Here is a 15,589-nt window from a genome sequence, read left to right as displayed (position 1 = left end):
AATTGATGCAATATTAAAAGAACAATTCATGTAAACAATGAATGCCCCTTACACTAAGTCTGAATTTGTCCTGCTAGGTGACCTAAACTGGGACATGCTTAAACCACCTGACCAAGTCCTAAAGCAATGGGACTCCCTAAATCTTTCTCAGATTATTACCAATCCCACAAGGTATGACTCCAAACACCCAGAAAAGGCTACTCTCCTCGATGTTATCCTCACAAATAATCCTGATAGGTATCAGTCTGGGGTTTTCTGTAATGACCTTAGTGATCACTGTTTTACAGCCTGTGTTCGTAATGGCTGCTCAGTGAAATGACCTGTACTGATTTGTCATAGATGCTTGCTAAAGATATTTAATGAGCAAGCCTTCCTTCATGACCTGGTCTCTGTAAATTGGTATAGAATCAGCTTGATCCTCTCTGTCGAATATGCCTGGACCTTCTTTTTTGATATTTTCCGTGGTATTGTTCACAAACACGCCCCAATAAAGACATTTTGAATGAAAACAGGTTCAGCCCCTGGTTTGACCGTGATCTGGCAGAGTTATTACTCCACCTCAAGAATTGCATTTGCCGAAAGGCTCGGCACACGCATACTCAGGCTGACTGGATCTTGTTCAGGCAAATGAGAAATAAGTGCACTCAGGCTATCCGGAAGGCCAAAGTTAGTTACTTTAAGGAGCAGTTCTCTCTCTGTGGATCTAACCCCAGGAAGTTCTGGAAAGACCTGGAGAATAAACCCTCCTCCCCACAGCTGCCCATGTCCCTTAATGTTGATGATGTACTGTTGAAGTCGGAAGTTCACATACGCTTAGGTTGGAGTCATTAAAACTTGTTTTTCAACCACTCCACAAATTTCTTGTTAACAAACTCTAGTTTAGGCAAGTCAGTTAGGACATCTACTTTGTGCATGACACAAGTAATTTTTACAACAATTCTTTACAGACAGATTATTTAACTTATAATTCACTGTATCACAATTCCAGTGGGTCAGAAGTTTACATACACTAAGTTGACTGTGCCTTTAAACAGCTTGGAAAATTCCAGAAAATTATGTCATGGCTTTAGAAGCTTCTGATAGGCTAATTGACATAATTTGAGTCAATTGGAGGTGTACCTGTGGATGCATTTCAAGACCTACCTTCAAACTCAGTGCCTCTTTGGTTGATATCATGGGAAAATCAAAACAAATCAGCCAAGACATAAGAAAAAAACATTGTAGACCTTCGCAAGTCTGGTTCATCCTTGGGAGCAATTTCCAAATGCCTGAAGGTACCACATTGATCTGTACAAAACAATAGTACGCAAGTATAAACACCATGGGACCACGCAGCCGTCATACCGTTCAGGAAGGAGACGCATTCTGTCTCCTAGAGATGAATGTACTTTGCTGCAAAAAGTGCAAATCAATCCCAGAACAACAGCAAAGGACCTTGTGAAGATGCTGGAGGAAACAGGTACAAAAGTATCTATATCCACAGTAAAACGAGTCCTATATCGACATAACCTGAAAGGCCGCTCAACAAGGAAGAAGCCACTGCTCCAAAACCGCCATAAAAATGCCAGACTACGATTTGCAAATGCACATGGGGACAAAGATCGTACTTTTTGGAGAAATATCCTCTGGTCTGATGAAACAAAAATATAACTGTTTTGCCATAATGACCATTGTTATGTTTGGAGGAAAAAGGGGGACGCTCCCAAGCCGAAGAACACCATCCCAACCGTGAAGCACGGTGGTGGCAGCATCATGTTGTGGGGGTGCTTTGCTGCAGGAGGGACTGGTGCACTTCACAAAATAGATGGCATCATGAGGGAGGAAAATTATGTGGATATATTGAAGCAACATCTCAAGACATCAGTCAGGAAGTTAAAGCTTGGTCGCAAATGGGTCTTCCAAATAGACAATGACCACAAGCATACTTCCAAAGTTGTGGCAAAATGGCTTAAGGACAACAAAGTCAAGTTTTTGGAGTGGCCATCACAAATCCCTGACCTCAATCCTATAGAAAATTTGTGGGCAGAACTGAAAAAGTGTGTGCGAGCAAGGAGGCCTACAAACCTGACTCAGTTACACCAGCTCTGTCAGGAGGAATGGGCCAAAATTCACCCAACTTATTGTGGGAAGCTTGTGGAAGGCTACCCGATACATTTGACCCAAGTTAAACAATTTAAAGGCAATGCTACCAAATACTAATTGAGTGTATGTAAACTTCTGACCCACTGGGAATGTGATGAAAGAAATAAAAGCTCAAATAAATCTTTCTCTCTACTGCTATTCTGACATTTCACATTCTTAAAATAAAGTAGTGGTCCTAACTGACCTAAGACAGGGAATTTTTACGATGATTAAATGTCAGGAATTGTGAAAAACTGAGTTTAAATGTATTTGGCTAAGGTGTATGTAAACCTCTAACTTCAACTGTATATAGCTAGGCGTCATCATCTAAAATATCCCTCATTTATAAGAGTTCTTATTTGATTAATGGTGCTCAGACCCATCTATGCGAGCTAGCCACAATAAGGATTAGCCACAACAGTGGACTTTGCAGTTAGCATTCAAAATAAAAGTAAGGCATAATTCTACTATTTGTATTCATTTGCATCACTGTCAATGACATAGTTTTATTTTGAAAGCAAGCCACATATTCCACTATTGTGCCTAATCCTTATTGTGGCTAGCTTCACAACACATACCTCGGTCCGGTCGAGCATCACCAGCTAAATGACGCTAGCTGGCTGCTTATAACGTTAGCTTTGGGCAACTGGGTTAAGTAGCTGGCTAGCTATTTAATTTCATGAACTGAAGTTCAATTTCAGTAGGCGAACAACAAGTGGCAACCTACCTAATACTTACTCACAAGGATTCATAAATCATTTGTAAGAGTAATGAAAATGACTGCAGTTTATAGTGGTCATTGTTTTCAGGCTGGTTGTATTGGTGCTAGCTAGGTACCAAGCTAAAACTAGCTACCAATGCGGTATTGTAAACACATTCCTTCGTGGCCGGTGTTTGCTTGTTTGCAGACTTTTTTGTACAGCTTTGACAGTGCTACTGTATATTTTTTGACACGCAAACACCCAAACGGCGTTCCATAGTATGTATGTAGTGAAGCTAATAGACGTGACGCTATTACTGTGTAACTCCGGTAGGGCAACATCTGAAAAATAGAGCACTTGGTAGTGTGTACCGGTACTCGACCAGTCGTCGAAACCAACATCACCCACGACAGAGAACGGTTGATTGTCAAGTGTAATGAATTCCTTTAATGGATTTCGCCTTTGAGTTGTCTCGCTGAAATTGCTTTACTCTTTCAAATGACTGCTTGACTTGTTGACTACTCGATCTACACAGCAGACATTGTGTGGGGCTAGGATAGAAATGCTGTGTTGCACGTTTTAGCGCAAAATTTTACGTGCCTTTATTACGTCATGTATCTACGTTATATAGTTATGCACGGTAGCTTTGACATCGGTTTTTAACATTGGCGTTAAACTAGATATCGGGCCGATACCGATGTTGGCATTTGTAGCTAATAAAAATTCTGATATGTTCACTGATATATCGTGCATCTCTAGTTGTTACTGACAAGGAGCTCTTTAATCACCACTTCGTTAAGTCAGGATTCCTATTCGACTCAGCCATGCCTCCTTGCCCTTCCAACATTTCCTCATCTCCCACCCCTTCTAATGCGACTAGCCCCTTTGCTCCTCCCTCCTTTCCCCCTGCCCCGCTACAAAGTTTCTCCCTGCAGGCTGATTCCGATGTGCTGAAGGAGCTCCTTAAACTTGACGGCAAAAAAACATCTGGGTCAGATGGTTTAGACCCTTTCGTCTTTAATAAGGTTGCTGCCCCTATCATCTCCAAGCCTATCTCTAACCTTTTTAACCTGTCCCTCTTCTCTGGGGAGGTTCCCATTGCTTGGAAGGCAACCACAAAGTGTCCGTTATTTAAAGGGTCAAGATCAAGCTGATCCTAACTATTATAGGCCAATTTCTATTTTGCTCTGTTATCAAAAGTGTTGGAAAAACTTGTCAATAATCTACTGACTGGCTTTCTTGATGTCTATAGTATTCTCTCTGGTATGCAATCTGGTTTCCGCTCAGGTTATGGATGTGTCTCTGCAACCTTAAAGGTCCTAATTGATGTCACCATTGCCCTTGATTCTAAGCAATGTTGTGCTGCTATTTTTATTGACTTGGCCAAAGCTTTTGATACGGTAGTGTAACGTCCTGACCAGAGTTCTTATGTGTTTTGCTTGTTTAGTGTTAGTCAGGACGTGAGCTGGGTGGGAATTCTATGTTGTGTGTCTAGTTCGTCTGTTTCTGTGTCCAGCCTAATATGGTTCTCAATCAGAGGCAGCTGTCAATCGTTGTCCCTGATTGAGAATCATATATAGGTGGCTTGTTTTGTGTTGGGGATTGTGGGTGGTTGTTTCCTGTCTCTGTGTTTGTGTTCTGCACCAGATAGGACTGTTTCGGTTTGCCACATTTTGTTATTTTGTTCGTTGTAAGTTTTCACTGTTTTTTTGTTTAATTAAACATGTTGAGCACTGGCTACGCTGCGTGTTGGTCCGATCCCTGTTTCACCCCCTCTTCTAGTGAAGAGAGGGAAGTCTGCCGTTACAGAACCACCCACCAAACTCAGACCAAGCAGAGTAGCAACGGGCAGCAGCGGCAGCAGCAGCAGCAGCGGGACCAGGAGAAATGGACATGGGAGGACGAGCTGGACGGAAAAGGACCCTGGGCAGAGCCAGAGGAATATCGCCGCCCCAAAGCAGAGCTGGAGGCAGCAAAAGCGGAGAGGTGGCGTTTTGAGGAGCTAGCTCGGCAGCAGGAGCCGGATCTGGGTTACACCACTTGGGAGGAAATAAACAGGTGGTCGGTTGACCCAGGGAGAGTGCCGGAGCCCGCCTGGGATTCGATGGAGCAATGTGCGGAGGGATACCGGTTAATGAGGTTAGCACGACGGCATGGTAAGAAGCCCATGAAGAAACCCCAAAAATGTCTTGGGGGGGGGGGGGGGGCTAAAGGGTGGTGTGGCGAAGGCAGGTAGGAAACCTGCGCCCACTTCCCATGCTTACCGTGGAGAGCGGGAGTACGGGCAGACACCGTGTTATGCGGAAGAGCGCACGGTGTCTCCTGTACGTGTGGAAGGTGGAATAACCCTATGTACGTGTGCATAGGGTTATTCCACCTCCCCGCACTGGCCGGGCTAGATTGAGCATTGAGCCAAGTGCCATGAAGCCGGCTCAACATATCTGGCCTCCAGTACGTCTCCTCGGGCCGGTGTACATGGCACCAGCCTTACGCATGGTGTCCCCGGTTCGCCAACACAGCCCAGTGTGGGTTATTCCACCTCCCCGCACTGGACGGGCTACGGGGAGCATTCAACCAGGTAAGGTTGGGCATGCTCGGTGCTCAAGGGAGCCAGTACACCTGCACGGTCCGGTATATCCGGCGCCACCTTCCCGCCCCAGCCCAGTACCACCAGTGCCTACACCACGCACCAGGCTTCCAGTGCGTCTCCAGAGCCCTGTTCCTCCTCCACGCACTCTCCCTGTGGTGCGTGTCTCCAGCCCAGTGCCTCCAGTTCCGGCACCATGCACCAAGCCTCCTGTGCGTCTCCAGAGCCCTGTTCCTCCTCCACTCACTAGCCTTGAGGTGCGTGTCCCCAGTCCGGTACCACCAGTTCCGGCACCACGCACCAGGCCTACTGTGTGCCTCAGCAGGTCAGAGTCGGCCGTCTGCCCAACGCCGCCTGCACTGCTCGTCTGCTCAGCGCCGTCTGAGCTGCCTGCCTGCCCAGCGCCGTCTGAGCGGCCTGCCTGTCCAGCGCCATCTGAGCCATCCGTCTGCCCAGCGCCATCTGAGCCATCCGTCTGCCCAGCGCCATCTGAGCCATCCGTCTGCCCAGCGCCATCTGAGCCATCCGTCTGCCCAGCGCCATCTGAGCCGTCCGTCTGCCCAGTGCCATCAGAGCCGCCCGTCTTCCCCGAGCCGTCACAGTCAGGAGCTGCCGTCTGTCCCGAGCCGTCAGAGCCGTCAGTCAGGAGCCGCTAGAGCCGTCCGTCAGTCAGGAGCCGCTAGAGCTGTCAGTCAGTCAGGAGCCGCCAGAGCCGCCAGCCAGTCAGGAGCCGCCAGAGCCGCCAGCCAGTCAGGAGCCGCCAGAGCCGCCAGCCAGTCAGGAGCCGCCAGAGCCGCCAGCCAGTCAGGAGCCGCCAGAGCCGCCAGCCAGTCAGGAGCAGCCAGAGCCGCCAGCAAGTCAGGAGCTGCCAGAGCCACCAGCCAGTCAGGAGCTGCCAGAGCCGCCAGCCAGACAGGAGCTGCCAGAGCCGCCAGTCAGTCAGGAACTGCCAGAGCCGCCAGTCAGTCAGGAGCTGCCAGAGCCGCCAGCCAGTCAGGAGCCGCCAGCCAGTCAGGAGCTCCCCTCCAGTCATGAGCTGCCCTCCAGTCATGAGCTGCCTTCCAGTCATGAGCTGCCCTCCAGTCATGAGCTGCCCTCCAGTCATGAGCTGCCCTTCAGTCATGAGCTGCCTTTCAGTCATGAGCTGCCCTCCAGTCATGAGCTGCCTTCCGGTCATGAGCTGCCCTCCGGTCATGAGTTGCCCTCCAGTCATGAGCTGCCTTCCAGTCATGAGCTGCCTTCCAGTCATGAGCTGCCCTCCAGTCATGAGCTGCCCTCCAGTCATGAGCTGCCCTCCAGTCATGAGCTGCCCTCCAGTCATGAGCTGCCCTCCAGTCATGAGCTGCCATTAGTCCGGAGCTGCCCTTCAGTCCAGAGCTGCCTCTCTGTCCGGAGCTGCCCTTCAGTCCGGAGTTGCCCCTCTTTCCTGAGCTACCTCTCTGTCCTGAGCTACCTCTCTGTCCTGAGCTGTCTCCTCTATCTAGGGGGGACCTTTTTGAAGGTTCCCAGACCAGGGTCGGGGGCGAGGGTCGCCACTCAAAGGACGCTAAGGAGGGGGACAAAGACAATGGTGGAGTGGTGTCCTCGTCCTGCGCAGGAGCCACCACCGCGGACAGATGCCCACCCAGACCCTCCTCTTGAGTTTTAGGGGTGCGTTCGGAGTCCGCACCTCAGGAGGGGGGTACTGTAACGTCCTGACCTGAGTTCTTATGTGTTTTGCTTGTTTAGTGTTGGTCAGGACGTGAGCTGGGTGGGAATTCTATGTTGTGTGTCTAGTTCGTCTGTTTCTGTGTCCAGCCTAATATGGTTCTCAATCAGAGGCAGCTGTCAATCGTTGTCCCTTATTGAGAATCATATATAGGTGGCTTGTTTTGTGTTGGGGATTGTGGGTGGTTGTTTCCTGTTTCTGTGTTTGTGTTCTGCACCAGATAGGACTGTTTCGGTTTGCCACATTTTGTTATTTTGTTCGTTGTAAGTGTTCCCTGTTTTTTTCGTTTAATTAAACATGTTGAGCACTGGCTACGCTGCGTGTTGGTCCGATCCCTGTTTCACCCCCTCTTCTAGTGAAGAGAGGGAAGGCTGCCGTTACAGGTAGACCATTCCATTCTTGTGGAGTATTGGTGTCTCTGAGGTGTCTTTGGCCTGGTTTGCTAGGCCAGTGTATAAAGTCAGAACATCTGCTGTCTCAGCTACTGCCTGTCACCAAGGGAGTACCCCAAGGCTCAATCCTAGGCCCCATGCTCTTCTCAATTTAAATCAACAACATAGCATAGGTAGGAGGAAGCTCTCTTATCCATTTATATGCGGATACAGTCTTATACTCAGCTGGCCCCTCCCCGGATTTTGTATTATACGCTCTACAACAAAGCTTTCTTATTGTCCAACAAGCTTTCTCTGCCATTAAACTTGTTCTGAACACCTCCAAAACAAAGGTCATGTGGTTTGGTAAGAAGAATGCCCCTCTCCCCACCGGTGTGATTACTACCTCTGAGGGTTTAGAGCTTGAGGTAGTCATCTCATACAAGTACTTGGGAGTATGGCTAGATGGTGCACTGTCCTTCTCTCAGCACATATCAAAGCTGCAGGCTAAGGTTAAATCTAGTCTTGGTTTCCTCTATCGTAATCGCTCCTGTTTCACCCCAGCTGCCAAACTAACCCTAATTCAGATGACCCTCCTACCCATGCTAGATTACAGAGATGTAATTTATAGATAGGCAGGTGTTCATTACCATTTGGCCATCAGGTTTACCACCAATGCTCCTTATAGGACACATCACTGCACTTTATACTCTGTAAACTTGTCATCTCTGTATCCCCGTTGCAAGACCCACTGGTTGATGCTTTTTTATAAAACCCTCTTAGGCCTCACTCCCTCCTATCTGAGAAACCTACTGCAGCCCTCATCCTCCACATACAACACCCGTTCTGCCAGTCACATTCTGTTAAAGGTCCCCAAAGCACACACATCCCTGGGTCGCTCCTCTTTTCATTTCGCTGCACCTAGCAACTGGAACGAGCTGCAAAAAACACTCAAACTGGACAGTCTTATCCCCGTCTCTTCATTCAAAGACTCAATCATGGCACTATTACTGACAGTTGTGACTGCTTCGCGTTATGTATTGTTGTCTCTACCTTCTTGCCCTTTGTGCTGTTGTCTGTGCCCAATAATGTTTGTACCATGTTTTGTGCTGCTGCCATGTTGTGTTGCTACCATGTTGTCATGTTGTGTTGCTACCATGCTGTGTTGTTATGTGTTTCTGCCATCCTGTGTTGTTGTCTTAGGTCTCTCTTTATGTGGTGTTATGGTGTCTCTTTTGTCAGGATGTTTGTTTTGTCCGAGTATATCTTTTTTTAATCCCAGCCCACGACCCCGCAGGAGGCCTTTTGCCTTTTGGTAGGCCATCATTGTAAATAAGAATTTGTTCTTAACTGACTTGCCTAATGTAGTTAAAAAAGGTACAAAAAATAACAAAATCATAAAAAATATATATATAAAATTCCTAATTTAAGGTGATATTGTATTTTTGCAACAAACAAAAAAATATGTTTTGAAAATCACAGTATGATTTTTCAGTATTTTATGGACAATAGGATATTGTAAAATGGGTAATGACAAGCAATATACACATGTAGTCAGTAATAATAACTGGGACTTTTTAAAACTTTTTATTGTCATTTTATGAATAAATCCAGTATTTATCCATTTTAGGACACATTTCATTAATCTCAAAAAACTTTCATATATCAAATCTAGGGCAAGTGTTAGTTTCAAATGAACAAACTATTACATTTGTTCTGAATTTTTAAAACACTTTTGCCACCACATCAAATATTATTTTAGTGTTTCTTATGGGGTTATTTTAAATTTAAAAAACTAAAATTCTATTTACATTGCACAAATCCAGAAAACTGCTTCAAATTTCGTATTTGGAATATTATCTTACTCGTGATAACAATTGTTCATCATTTGTATTTGTTAATATTGTCCATTACATTAATATACATTTATTTAATATGTTAAGTTTACATTTCTATATCTATGACCAAAATGTAATGTCAGGGTTTAAAGTAGAGTTGTTGACTTTACCCTTTAGTTTGGAGTGAGAGAGATAGGGAAGGAGGGGAGGAGGGAAGGACTGAGCTTTTAATTGAAAACCTTCCATATTGTGATATTTCTCCATCCATCCCTCTCTATCTCCATAACAGTAGCTGCAGGGCACGCCAGCCATGGGAGATAAATTTAGCATTTCATTAGGAGCACAAGGCCTGTCAATAAAATGTGTTAAGTCGAATGGAATGAGTATCAGGGAGTGATGGGTCTCGTTTGTTCCAATGCAAAGACGGTACACTCGTATCGACAGGCTGCTTTTGAGAAGGCAGGGCTTGTCCCTCTCTGATCAATGCCTGGCTGGGCCACGGGCGTGCTTTCTCTTTTTTTGTCAGGCTGACAAATGAAAATGCTGATGGTGGGCTTTGCTTTCACACGGCAGAGCTTTGTTGGGGGGTGGGGCAGGTGAGGTGTGGAAGGCGGGGGAGGCAGTGAGGCCTTGTGACGGGGTGGGGAGGGGGCGTCCGGAACGTTTGAGCAAGGTCTCTGTGAGATTCCTCTCCCGGGAGCCCCTCTGTCTGACAGCTGTGAAAATTCATAGCGATTGATTTTGTAATTAGCAGTTTATCAATGGGATCGACGTGGGCTCTCTGATGGATTGCAAGGAAATTGTTTCTTCAAAGTTGTTTTTTTTAAACCATCCCCTCCTCCAAAGCCTACATGCTGCTCTCTCTCTCTCTCTCTCTCTCTCTCTCTCTCTCTCTCTCTCTCTCTCTCTCTCTCTCTCTCTCTCTCTCTCAATCCCTCTCTCTATCTCTCTCTCTTTCTCTATCCCTCTCTCTCTCTCTCCCTCTCTCTCTATCTCTTTCTCTCCCCCTCTCTCTCTCCCTCTCTCTCTCAATCTCTATCTCACTCTATCCCTCTATCTATCTTTCTCTCTCTCTATATATATCCCTCTCTCTATCTCTCTCTCACTCTCTATCTACCCCTCTCTCTATCTATCTCTCTCTCTCTGTCTATTGTTCTCTTTTTCTTCCCTTCTTGCTTTTTCTTCCCTTCTTGCCTGCACTTCACCATGAGACCTTTGTCCCCTATACTCACTCACTCTTGGGATCAGATCACTGTAATGGCTCAAATATCAAACACACACACACTAATGTCTCTGATACATTTATTAGTTCTATGATTTATCACTGTAATTAAAATGCATTTAATTGCTAATAATTTGTCAGTGCATTGACTTGTCTATATTTCCTAATATCCTGTGTATCACTGACTGATCCTGTTTGACACAAACAGGAGATACAGTAGTCAGTTAGCTCTCTGAGTTCCTGGTGATTTTCCCTTTTGTTCTTCTATTCTGCCCACCCCTCCATTCACGACCTACTTCCTTTTACCGCTGTGGATCGGAAAGCATCAGGGTGAAAAATGTCTCAAGGTCTTGGGCTTACAGTTGTTCCAGTCAATGAATTTAGGATGAAGTCTGAAATCTGTTTGCCTTTTATTGTCCCTTGTGGTGAAATATGCACCGCCAAGGTGAGACGAGGCAGGTGACCAATGACACGCTGTCTCACGACTACCAGACACTGGTTAACCACTGAGATAACCACAACCCCAGTCTATCCCTGAGAGAGAGAGAGAGAGAGAAAGGGGTGAGGCAAAGAGAGAGTGGGAGGCAGAGAGGGAGAGAGAGAGAAATGAAAAGTGTTGAAACATTCTGCACATGCAGTAAAAGTAGTCGTGAACAATGCAGCACACCAGAGAGAGAGAGAGAGAGACTACAATGAGTCAGAGAGAGAACCCGCCTCTGAGACTGAAAGAAGGTCAGGGAGGATGTGGGCTAAAGAGTCCATATGAGACACATGGTGGTTGTTTTTTATTCAGTTTCACTGTTACAGTAGGCCTACACACATGTAGTTACACAGGTTGGATCAGAATTTATAGAATACATTTTGTATGATAATCAATCAGTCAAAATATGGTTTCCAGCGAGCTTAAGCACTGACAGTCCTATGATAATGTAATCAAATGTACAATAGTATATACTTTCATTCCACTCATTATTTGATCTAGATGTTTCTGTGGGAGAGGAGGGAGAAAATTAATCAAAATGTGAAGGAAGTATAATTTCCTTATTGAAGCTAGTTTACACTGTCCGATTCCCAGATGGAGTGTTAATAAGAAAACAGTCTATTCCGGAGCTGTCCTTTGGAACAGTGAGGTGTTTAATGTGTGATCATTCACTGGGGTTTGGCTGCTATTCATTCCATTGTGAGCTCCAGGAATCAGCAGGATTACATTGATTTTCAGTCTCATTGGTCAAAGGCCATATGAAAATCAAACCCAGGGCGCCAGGCAAAAAAAAGACATTAAGCTTTGTGTTTTTCTTTACATTCTGTTGTTTAGCTTGTCACAGTGTTAATTATGCTGATAATGTGTCCCATAGCTGACTCCACTGATAGATCAGTAGTCCCGGCCCAGCCATGTTTTACTTTAGTAAAAATACAATTGAGATGATGTGTTACTGTTTACAGAACTATTTTACATTTCAATATATCGAGCAATGGTTTGTGTTGTCATTGTATCTCTGAAGATATTAACATAAGACTCATGTTGAAGAACCCTCTCTCACTGACCCTGTCCCTCCCTCTCCTCTCCAGACTCCATGCATATAGAGGACGTGGAGGCGGTACAGAAGCTCCAGGATGCGCTCCACGAGGCTCTTCAGGACTACGAAAGCAGCCAACACCAGGAGGACCCCCGGCGGGCAGGCAAGCTGCTCATGACCCTGCCCCTGCTGCGCCAGACCGCCACCAAGGCCGTGCAGCACTTTTACAGCATCAAAGTGCAGGGCAAGGTGCCCATGCACAAACTCTTCCTGGAGATGCTGGAGGCCAAGGTCTGATGGAGGAGCAGGTGCCCCCTGTGAAGGCGATGGGGACAGGGCAATGCAGACAGAGAGACATGGACAGAAGGGACTCAGGACAGGAGAGGGACACCCTGCTGACTGAGACAGGAGACAGACTGACCTCTCTTGTTCTTCACCCCCTCGGACCCCAGACATTAAAAAAATAAAAAATAAAGAAGAACAAATGCAAAACTTGATTATAAGTATAAATATAAAATGATGCAGATTAATTTAAAATATATAAGAAACACTATGTACAGTAATACTTTTTTTTGTTTATGGTCTGTGGTCATACTGTATGTGAAGGATCTCCCCCTTTCTCTATATCTTCAGAAGGAATAATTGCAGGCTCTTAATTAACATGGTTTCTAGTCAGAACCTCAAGACATCTCCAAATGTGTTCTGATGACAACACACATGGCAACCACTATGGACAGCCTCACTTGTCAGACAGTTATTTCACCTCCTGGACTTGACCAGGACATGTATATATTTATTAATAATGGAAAACTGAGTGTACAGTTATTAAGTCTGGTGAACCCGACGGCCATTTTCTCTCGTTCTTTTTCTTGGGGGAAAAAAAGAAAGAAAGAAAGAATAAAAACTGTTACCTAAATGTGAACTCTATTGATCTAAATGCCCTTGAATATACCTCTTCAGAGCAGTGAGCCGTGTGATATGGATCTGTCTCAGACAGGAAGAAGACAAACTGGTCACATGACATGTTTAACCAAACTAGCGTAGGCAGGTAGTCAGTCGTCTTATTCTGTAGTAAATCAGCAATAAAGGGAGCCGTGCCGTGGCCAAGCCATGTTAAACCTCCACTACCCTCTCCTTCACAATGCTGCTGTCTGTCTGTCTGTCACTATAAGACCCATATGTGTTTGAGTGTGTGTCCCGGCAATGTAGATGTTTCTCCTCTGCAGATGCTGTTGTCGATGGTGCTCTATCTCAAACCCCACATTTGGTCATTGTTCAAGCCGATGGAAATTGCCTCTTGGCAACTGAGCGAATGACCTGATTTGGGCAGGGTGAAAGATGATGAGTGGGTTTGGGGCGGAGGTATCAAAGGATTTATGTTGAGTGGCAGAAGTCCAGGAGATTCCATGTTCAAACAATCAGAGGCCCATATGTCAAACGCTCTATTTGGGGTCCTTTAAGCCCATGGCAGAATCCTCCCACACACAGGGCGCAAGGTACCCAGCATCTGCTATCACCATTTTAGAAGCTGCCGGTCTTTTTATAGCTGGGGCTGCCTTTATGGAGCTCCATCCAAACGGAGGTGAATGGCAGGTGCAGTGCAGTGATGTGTTGGTAGCTAGAGCTTCACAGTGACTGGGGGTATTTTTAACCCAGAAGGAGGTTATTGCTGTAGCTGTCTGCCTGCTCTCTGCTGTGCTGCTCTGCCTCCCTCCAGGAGTACAGTAGACACGTGGAGCGCTGCTTAACTCCATGTTCACACAGTAGCTGTGGTCTAACACCTCCCAATAGGCCAGGAGACAGACAGGCATTCTTAAAGACGGCAATTCACCCCCCCCCCCCCAAGGTGCTCCTCTTGTGAGAAGCCATGCAGACTACAAAGTGTCAGCACGTTTCAAAGGGTAGCACCAGTCCCACAGTGTGTCTATACAAGGTGTGATCTCTGGTGGGAAAGTGAGTAGAGGGGCTCCATTCTCCCTGTGTGTAGGCAGGTCGTCCTCCATGGTGCATGCTGGGACCTGTAGTTCAGTATTGTAGACTCATGCTGCTCTTTGTTCTCAAAGGGAGAGAATGTGGTGGGAGGTGGATGATTATAGTACTGACGTGATTTATGTGAAGTGATAAATTGTGGCACTGTCACAATATAATACTGTGATCAAATGAATCCCTGACATTGCAGACGGGATGGTCGCCACTCTGCTTGTAATATCATTGGCCAGTGTTAATCCAGCAGCACCCTCTTTTACTGCAGCCTGATTGGCCACTTAATGGAGGTTGACAACACACCCCAGCACCTAATCATCCAACTTGAACTAGCCGCTGTCTACTTAACAGGCTCCACTTTAGAGGGGGACAATGTAACGTGAGTTATTTTACTGTTGTGCAATACAAGGACCAATTCTGACTGAAACCATGCTGAAAGCATGCTTTTACTAAGATTTGGGACAATTTGATTAACATTTCAATATTACTCAAAATACCTCTAATCAAAAATAAATATCACAACTATATATTCTTTGCTCGGCAGTAAAATACAAGTGTTTTAATGGAAAAGTACAGATTACACACATCAAACAGTTTAGCCTAAAAACTTTTTGTAACGATGCAAAATTCACACCCAACACGATGCAACGTAAACTCCAGGCACTTCCTCTCAATGCTTCACGTCTTACATTCAAACCCTGGTTCTATATAATGTGTATATATCTGAATGTCAATAGTTACTGGACAGTAGCCTATACAGTAGGTTGCCGAGTTACAACTGTTCAAAATAAAGTACGGTATGCAGCGTCCTGCTGACTACTACCTCATCACTATTGTCGATACTTTTGATTTCAAGACTTACTCTTCATCATCATCATCATCAAGACTGTGTTGAAACATACCTGAGCCGTCCATGTTTCTATCAAAGATTTATTGTCTAGAAATGCTCCTGCCAAGATATTTGTAATTGTAGTCACCAGTTGTCTCTTACCATCTATATATCTGTTTGTAAAGGTACAGCATGCTTAAAGTTGACCTCATGAGTTGGCCATTAGTGGGTGTGACACCCATTTTGGTTATGAAGCGGGTACATGTTTTTATTAACATCAGTGTGTCAGAATTGGTCCCTTGATGATAAAATTGCAGTAAGGAACAGGTACTTTAAATTATTTCCTGCTCCTACATATAAATATTTATGGTGTGAATTATATCATTTGGCAACAGTGTACATTGATATCTCAGATTGTTAAATCATCAATATCTGTGTAACTTTTATGTTTTGATTTCCTAAAAGGAACAAATAATTAAATAACTCCCAGAAGTCTGTGTTTCATTTCTTATCCCACTACACTGGTGATTATGTTGTGATGTTAAAAGATCCCAAGCAAACCTCCAGAGTGGCGCAGCGGTCTAAGGCACTGCATCTCAGTGCAAGAGGCGTCACTACAGTCTCGGGTTTGAATCCAGGCTGTATCACATCCGGCTGTGATTTGGAGTCCCATAGGGCGGTGCACAATTGGCCAAGCATCGTCCGGGTTTGG

The 15,589-nt window shown here is 45.5% G+C and overlaps 1 protein-coding gene across 4 annotated transcripts in view; it reads left to right on the top strand.

The window, feature by feature from the left end:
• esrrb (estrogen-related receptor beta) overlaps positions 1-15,369 on the top strand; it is a 62,815-nt gene extending 47,446 nt beyond the window's left edge. For 3 of the 4 annotated variants that reach the window (XM_055864842.1, XM_055864840.1, XM_055864843.1), the window contains one exon: positions 12,118-15,369. In XM_055864842.1, the coding sequence (XP_055720817.1) occupies positions 12,118-12,362 (245 nt within the window). In that variant the 3' untranslated portion in view covers positions 12,363-15,369. Of the gene's footprint in view, positions 1-77; positions 3,250-12,117 lie in introns of those variants that run through there. The other variant, XM_055864841.1, reaches the window with a different exon arrangement.
• The last annotated feature ends 220 nt before the right edge of the window (positions 15,370-15,589 follow it).

This window comes from Salvelinus fontinalis, chromosome 16, assembly GCF_029448725.1.
Source record: "Salvelinus fontinalis isolate EN_2023a chromosome 16, ASM2944872v1, whole genome shotgun sequence".
Classification (NCBI taxonomy): domain Eukaryota; kingdom Metazoa; phylum Chordata; class Actinopteri; order Salmoniformes; family Salmonidae; genus Salvelinus; species Salvelinus fontinalis.
This window is presented reverse-complemented; position numbering and strand designations above follow the sequence as displayed.